General features: G+C 36.2%; 1 protein-coding gene across 1 annotated transcript in view; it reads left to right on the forward strand.

Annotated features, from left to right (window-relative positions):
- Nucleotides 1–7,500, forward strand: part of LOC122242842 (facilitated trehalose transporter Tret1) — a 40,242-nt gene that overhangs the window by 31,056 nt on the left and 1,686 nt on the right. The window contains exons 2-5 of the mRNA XM_043000247.2: nt 4,757–4,889; nt 6,005–6,123; nt 7,146–7,286; nt 7,496–7,500. The exon at nt 7,496–7,500 is cut by the window's right edge and continues 1,686 nt beyond it. Coding sequence (XP_042856181.2) covers nt 4,757–4,889; nt 6,005–6,123; nt 7,146–7,286; nt 7,496–7,500 — 398 coding nt within the window. The remainder of the gene's footprint in view (nt 1–4,756; nt 4,890–6,004; nt 6,124–7,145; nt 7,287–7,495) is intronic.

The raw sequence follows: 7,500 nt of genomic DNA on the forward strand, positions 1-7,500 counted from the left end.
TCTCTCTCTTTCTTTCATTTGTACATGTTGAAAAGAATGATAGTCAATGAATATATATGAATATGAACCAATACTGAATAGATAAATGAATAATGGGTATGAATAAACACAGAAACATGAAACATAATATATAAATAGAACAGTCACAGAAATAACAAGCCATACACATGGCTCCTCTTTTCTCAAAGTAGGAAAACAAACCACTTGAACATGTTAAGGTTAAACAAGTCGGTGTATAAAATAAGCATTCGAAATAAAATATCTTTCGGCTTTTACTTATCTTTCTTTCTTCTTCTTCTTTCCTTATTTTATTTCTTTCTCTCCCTTTTCCTATAATTTATTTGTTTCTGATTTTTTTTCAGATTCATTTCTTTTTTTGTTGTTTACTAATAATTTTCTTCGATTTTTATATGCATATTTTCGCTTTTCTCTTTTTATTTTTCTTCTTTTCCTTCTTCCTCTCTTTATCTTTATTCTTCTTCTGATTACCATTATCACCATCATTACTATTGTCATTATTCTTCTCTTTCTCTTTATCCTTCTTCTTCTCATGCTTCTTCATCTTCGTATTCGTCATTTTTCACTTCTTAAAATAATTATCCCTATTCGTCAACCTCGTAGCAATCATTCTTATTCGTCTACCTCGTTTATATACCTATCTATTTATCTATTAATTTCTTGTTTACAGAAAAAAAACTGTGGTGAGAATTTATGTGTGGTTTGCCTGTGGCCTAGGGAACATCATTTAGTATTTGTGATCTAGGATACATGTTGGGTTACAGTGAGAGTGGATAGAGGGGCATAGAGGTGATGCTTAGGGTAGAAAAAATGGTGGTTAGGGTAGATTATGGGTATATTGTGGTCTAGACAAGGGTTGGTTAAGAGTAGCTTTGCGGTAGAGTGGTTGATGAGTAGAACCTTAGGGTAGGCTCTCGTTGATGAGGTTAGATCAATGTTCTTTAAACATCTCTATCTCTATCTCTCTCTCTTTCTCTTTCTCTTTCACTTTTTCACCTCTCTTTCTCTCTATCTACCTATCTATCTATCTATCTTTCTCTCTCTTTTCAAAGGATTCTTTACCAGTTTAACCTGTCTTTGAAATGGATCTAGTAGGATATATCATTTCTGAACAATGTGGTAGACTCATGTATTTCATGTTTTTTTTTTTTTATATGGACGTTTAGATAGTTTTTATAATGAAGATTTTCACCTGGCCTTCTGTTTTATTCCTGGCTATTAATGTCAATGTCAATCTTATCTCCCATCATTAGGATTGTGACCACCACCAATATCATGTTATCAATATATCATCATCAAAATAATAAGATAAGAAAACTTTTTGATTAGTAATAATCCATCAAACAGCGATTCACAAGATATACTCTATATAATATCAAATAGGTATATCTTTTCCTCTAGATGATCTTTCCCTTTCGTAGTCTGACTGGTGGCTTATCGTACCAAGTGGGAAGTAATCCTATTAGCTTCTACGTCGATTTCGTACAAGATAGATGGAAAAGGGGAGGAGAGAAAAAAATCAATGACGGAAGTTCTTTATTGTGGATGGAGTCAATCAGATATTTTTTTCTACGCCGAAGAGAGGGTGGTGGTGGGAGGGTGGGTGGGTGGGGGGAGGGGGAGATGTCGGGTGCGCGCCATTTTGTGCCTATCTCCACCACCCTTTTTTTCTTCTTCTTTTTCTCTGATTTAATATGGTGAGAGGCAAATAAAAATAATTATAGATAGATAGGTGGAGAGAGAGAAATAGAATGAGAGACAGACAGAGAGAGAGAGAGCTAGAGAGAGACAGAGAGAGAGAGAGAGAGGGGGGGGTGAGGGGGGGAGGAGAGGGAGAGACAGAGAGGATAGAGAGAGAGAGGAGGAGAAGAGAAGAGAGAGAGAGAGAAGAGAATAGGGGAAGGGAAGAGAGAGAGAGAAAGAAACTAGAGGGGAAGAAAAATGAGAGGGATGAGAACCATGAGAATGAAGATTGAAAGAGATACCAAAGTAAAAAGATTTGATGACTTTGCAGAAAACGATGTGAAAGAGGGGAAACGAGCAGAAATATGAGAAGAAGGGAAAAGAATAATAATGGTAAATCAATAAATACAAAAGAGAAATGAAAGGAGAAAATTACAAACATTGGGAGAGCTAAAAAGAAGGGTAGAAATAACGTTAACAAATAAACATATACCAGCAAGAAAGTAAAGAAAAGATAATAAGAAAAGAAGGAAGAACATGAGAAAAAGGAGCGCAAAAAGTCAAAGAATATAGAAAGTGAAACAAAAAGAAAACGAGTGAAAAAAGATGGATTCAATACAAAAAAAAGAGTGAAATATATCTATATTCTACAGACTTTTACTAGTTTTGTCATCACTTTATTATCATGAATGCTGCTACTAACATCATAACCTCATTAAATTATGGTTATTGTTATTGTCATTAGTAATAAGATCATCATCATTATCAAACTTATCAATATCACCCTCATTTTTGTCATTATAATCATTATCACTATAATCTTCGTCATCCCTATGATACTTTCATACCGCTATAAAGTATATCAATTGTATCTCATTAATCTTGTTTACTCATTTATCTTTGTGCATAATTTTATATCCACATAATATTTACCAAAAATTTATGTTCCAAATGATCCTTTTGAATGTTCTGAAGATAACAAAATCCAAAAATAATGAAACAATGTATGTACACTTACCCCCAAACATATGTGAACGAAAAACCTCCGATGGTATATCTGATCGAGAGAAAAAAAAAATGCAGCCTATTCTGTCTAATCTAATTTAGTGATGAAGACGCATTATCCTTATATTGATCGAGATCAGACAAGTTACCAGATGGTGGATGTTGCGTTTATATTATCTTAATACAACGGTTTTGTGATGAATATTCCAGATTACGTGTTTTCATGTTACGATATATTGAGGTATTTGTAATGAAAATAAATGCATTTTCGTGATTCTTTCTTTTTCCTCTCTTTCTTGGTGATCAGTGACAAGTTCTAATGAATCTGTATCTTTATCATCGTCATCGTTAGATATTACTCTTTATCTCTTGACTTATAAGAGAAGAGAAGAGGAAGACTGAGAAGATAAGCATATCTCATTAGTAATCCCTGACTATGGTTGCCACATCGCTGTCTTACAAGTATTTCCGCCTCGATAAATCCTCTACATCAACCGCAGGGTTTCATGATGTTATTTCCTTCGCTTTGTTATCCTTTTCTAACCTATTCCTCTTCTTTATTATTATTATTATTATTATGCTCCTTGTTTTTCTTCGCTTTGGTTTCTTCTTTCTTTTCTTGTTTGTTTGTTGTTGTTGTTTTTGCCTATGTCTTTTCTTCCTCTGCTTCTGTCTTTACTTCCTCTTCTTATTCACTTTCTTCTTGTTCTTCTTTTTCTTCATTTTCTTCGTCAACTCCGTCTTCATCTACGTCTTCGTTTTATCAATTCTTCATCCTCTTTTCCTCCTCCTTCTTCGTCTTCTTTAACATAACTTATTGTCTATCTTGTTTTGTTTTTTTTAAACTCCTTATATCTTTAATTTTGTTGTATCTATTCTGGGGACTGATCCATTATGACAAATATTCCCACTATCTATCTATCCTCTCCACTATCTATCTACGGGTATCTCGTCAACAGTTAATCTACTCCTTAATTTATTATTCTATCAATATATCTTTTACTTCTACTTATAATTTCTTCCATTTCTTCTATCTATCTCGTCTATCTATCTATCCATGTTCTTATGTTATTCCCTCCCATCTTGTTTTTTCCTTACATGTTATTCGAAAAGGCGCTGATATAGATAATTACTCTATAGAAGCCTCCTCCTCATTATTTTCATTTTCTTCTCTTCTCTCTCTTCCTCATATTTGCTGTTCTCACTTATTTCATATTCTTACTCGCTCTCCTCTCCCTCTTTTACCTTTGTTCCTCCCATCAATCTCATCTTCTCCCCTTTTCTTTCTATCTCTCGTAATTGGTTTCCTTATTTATTTCAATTTCTCATCTGCTTCTCTCTCTCTCTTTTTCGTCTTTTTTGCCTCCTCTCTTATTATCATATTCTTACCTACTTTCCTCTCTCCTCCTGTTCGTCATATTCACCTTCTTCACCTTTTGATAACCACGCCATTATCTTGGCTCCGTCCTGTTATTCTTTTTTCTTCCCTTTTCACATACCCTTTTCTCCCCATCAACGGTCCTTCATCACTCCTCATTCTCCTTCTCTTCCATTCTCATAATCTTCCACCTCTCCTTGACCCTCTTTCTTATCTCGTTCTTCTTCTATCACTGTTCATTTTACTTCTCTTCTATCTTCCGTCATAGTATCTTTCTCATCCCCGATTTTCTTTCATTTCTTCTGTTCTTCCTTACTCTCCAACCTACACTCTCCTTCTCCTCTTCTTCTCTTCTCTCTAATAAGTCATTCGTTAGCCCCTCATTCTCCTAGCCTTCTACTCTCCCTCATATTACCATCTTTACTCCTGATTCTACCTCATCCCTCATTCTCCTTCCTCTCTTGCCATTATTCTCAAAGGAACTCCCTCACCTCTCCACCTCGTCCTCCTTCCTCCACAACAACAACTCCCCTCATCCTTCGGCTCTTCCTTCCCCTCCTCTCCACTGACCCCTACCACCCGTACCCTCATCCTCATCCTTATCCTCAGCCCTCACCCTCATCCCAACCTTGACCTTTGACCTCCATCACTTCACCTCATGTTTTCGTCCAGGTCGTAGTGACATTTGCTTGTTGTTTGGGGCCCCTCGCCTGCGGTTTCGCCCTCGCTTATAACATGACGAAGAACCCGGCTGAACTGATGAGGCCTTCCCTCGGGGCGTGGAAGACCTACGTGTACCTCCTGGGTAAGTGTCTTCGGTTGTATGTGTGTGTGTCTGTGTCTGTGTGGTTTGATTTTATGTGTTAAAGATGGTGTACTTTGCGTGAGTAGTTTATGTGGTTGGGTGTTCGTTTTCTTACTATGTCTGTGTTCTTTGTGTGTGGTTGAGGGTCTGTGGTAGAGATTGTGTTTTATAGTGTTTGCGTGGTACAGTCTCTTTGTTTAGAAATTAACAACGTGTGAATGTTAATGTAATTGAGTATTTATGTTAAAAAGTGTGTTCTATATAGTTGTCAACGCCATACGAGTGTCCCCAATAGAAAGTCTCTGTGGAGTGTGTCAGTGTGATTGAGTGTTTGTGTTGAATATTTCACTCTACTTACGATTGTCAGTGCTCTGACCACTTCAGATTTTGTTCCTTGGAGGTGGGTCAATGTAGCTAAATGACTATGTTGTCTGTGTCAGTGTAGATAAGAATTTCCGTTAGATATTGTTTTTATAGGGTATAGTGTCAATGTCAAAGGTGTTGTTAATGTAGTCAAATTTAATGTTGATGTCCATTGCTTTTTTTTAATTTGTATTAATGTGGGACGAATTTATTTATTTGAGTTTAAAAAGTACAAACTGTTAATTGGAAGATAAAATGTTTTTAGATAGTTTGATAAGTAACAGTTGTAACCATATGACTTACATCATTTACATATGTAACAAACAATCATAGCGAACACACTATATGCGGAATTAGCAGAGATTTTGTTTTCATAGATGAATAAAAAAATCAGTCACAGCTTACGTTATAATCCATTTTTATTTCCTTTGCTGTACTAGATTTAATCCTTAATGCATTTGTTATTGTCAGTATTCCAGTTCAAAAATTATTGAAGATTTTCAATATGTCAAATTCTTAATGCTTTCTGAATTTACTTAACAAATCACATTTATACACACACACACACATACACGCACACACACACACACACACACACACAAACAAAACAAACACACACACACACTAATCCAGTATCTTCAAATTACTCACGAATCCAGTATCACGAATCACACACCAATCCAAAGATTACAACTAATTCCCCTAATCCAATCCATTTCAACCAATCACTAACCCAGTCTCACCTCCTGCAGGATGTCTTGTAGGTGGCTTCTTTTCCGGATGTCTTGCGAACTACGGCAGGAAGGTTGTGTTGCTCCTGACAATGGTTCCCTTGGCACTGTGTTGGCTCTTCGTCATTTTTGCCATGCAGGTTAGTTCCTCAAGATGTCGCTGCTTATCTTTTCCTTTTCGTTATTTACTATCTTTTAAAGAAGTTCTTCCTCTCCCATCATTCTCCTCCTCCTCTTTTTTCTGTTTTTTTTAGGTCTTTTCCTTTTCTCATTATCCTTATTCAATTCGTTTTTTTTTTCCTTTTCCTCTTATTTTCCTCCTCTGTCGCTGGGGATGAAATATGTGTTATATACTGTAATTGTATTTGTTGATGGATATGTTGAGATAAAATTGTGAAATTTAATATCGTTGTTTTGCCTTCCTTTTCTTCTTCCTCTTTAATCTTTTTTTATATAAATATCTATATTAAAATAACAAAAACTAGAATTACAGTGTGAATGCTCCCTATATAACATATCATGCTACTATTACTTGAGTATTGTTTATGTATTTTCTCTCTCTCTCTCTCTCTCTCTCTTACCGATCGACAAACAAACGCCCTAGTCTTTTATAACATATCATGCAAAAAGCCTCTTTCTCTCTCTTTCTCGTTCTCTTTCCCTCTCTCTTTCTCTCTCTTCTCTTCTCTCTCTCTCTCTTCTCTCTCTCTCTCTCTCTCTCTCTCCTTCTCTTTTTCTCTTCTGATTCTCCCTTTTCTTCCCGCCTACTAAAGTTTATATTTCCTTGTCATTTGTGTCCATATTCCTTCTTCCTTTTCCTTTTGCTTTGTTGGCCTTTCCTATGTACGATATGTTGCCTCTTCTTTTATTTTTCTTTACTCCATATCGTCCTCCTCTTAATGTATATTATTAATCCTCTTCCCCTCTCTGATCCATTTTTTATCATCGTCTTCGCCATCTATATGGTGTATCTTCTATCTTTCTTTCCTCCTCATTGTCATCATTTTTTTTTTCTTTTCTTTTCTTTTCTATTGTCCTCTTCGTCGCCATCTGTCTTGCGCATATTTTCTCTTTCTTTCTTTTTCCCTAATCGTCATCATTATATATTCACTTTTTCTCCTTTTTCCAGTTTTTATCAGTTTCCCCTCGTGTTTACCAACAGGTGTGGATGGTGTTCTTATTCCACGCAACATCTGGCGTGTGCACTGGCATCATCATGGTCATCGCTCAGGTCTATGTGGCCGAGGTTTCTGTGCCTCGGATCAGGGGCGCCATCTCGTCTGCTCCACTGCTCGCCTTCCAGGTATTATTTACCTCTGAGTACCGTGTACCGTACCTTGGACTGGTTTTGGATATGACGCTTTTGGAATATGCTTGGATTAGGGTTCGTTTTGTAGCGGTAGAGTATGGTTATACTTGTAGTAATGTGTGGTCCCGTTATAAACTAGAGGGTTTGGAATTTTGTCGCATTCGAGAGGTGAAAGCAGTGATTAACCTTTCCTTTTCCAACAGGTTGG

This window comes from Penaeus japonicus, unplaced genomic scaffold (genome assembly GCF_977035675.1).
Source record: "Penaeus japonicus unplaced genomic scaffold, GWHDUDI00000001_assembly GWHDUDI00000003, whole genome shotgun sequence".
NCBI classification, from domain to species: domain Eukaryota; kingdom Metazoa; phylum Arthropoda; class Malacostraca; order Decapoda; family Penaeidae; genus Penaeus; species Penaeus japonicus.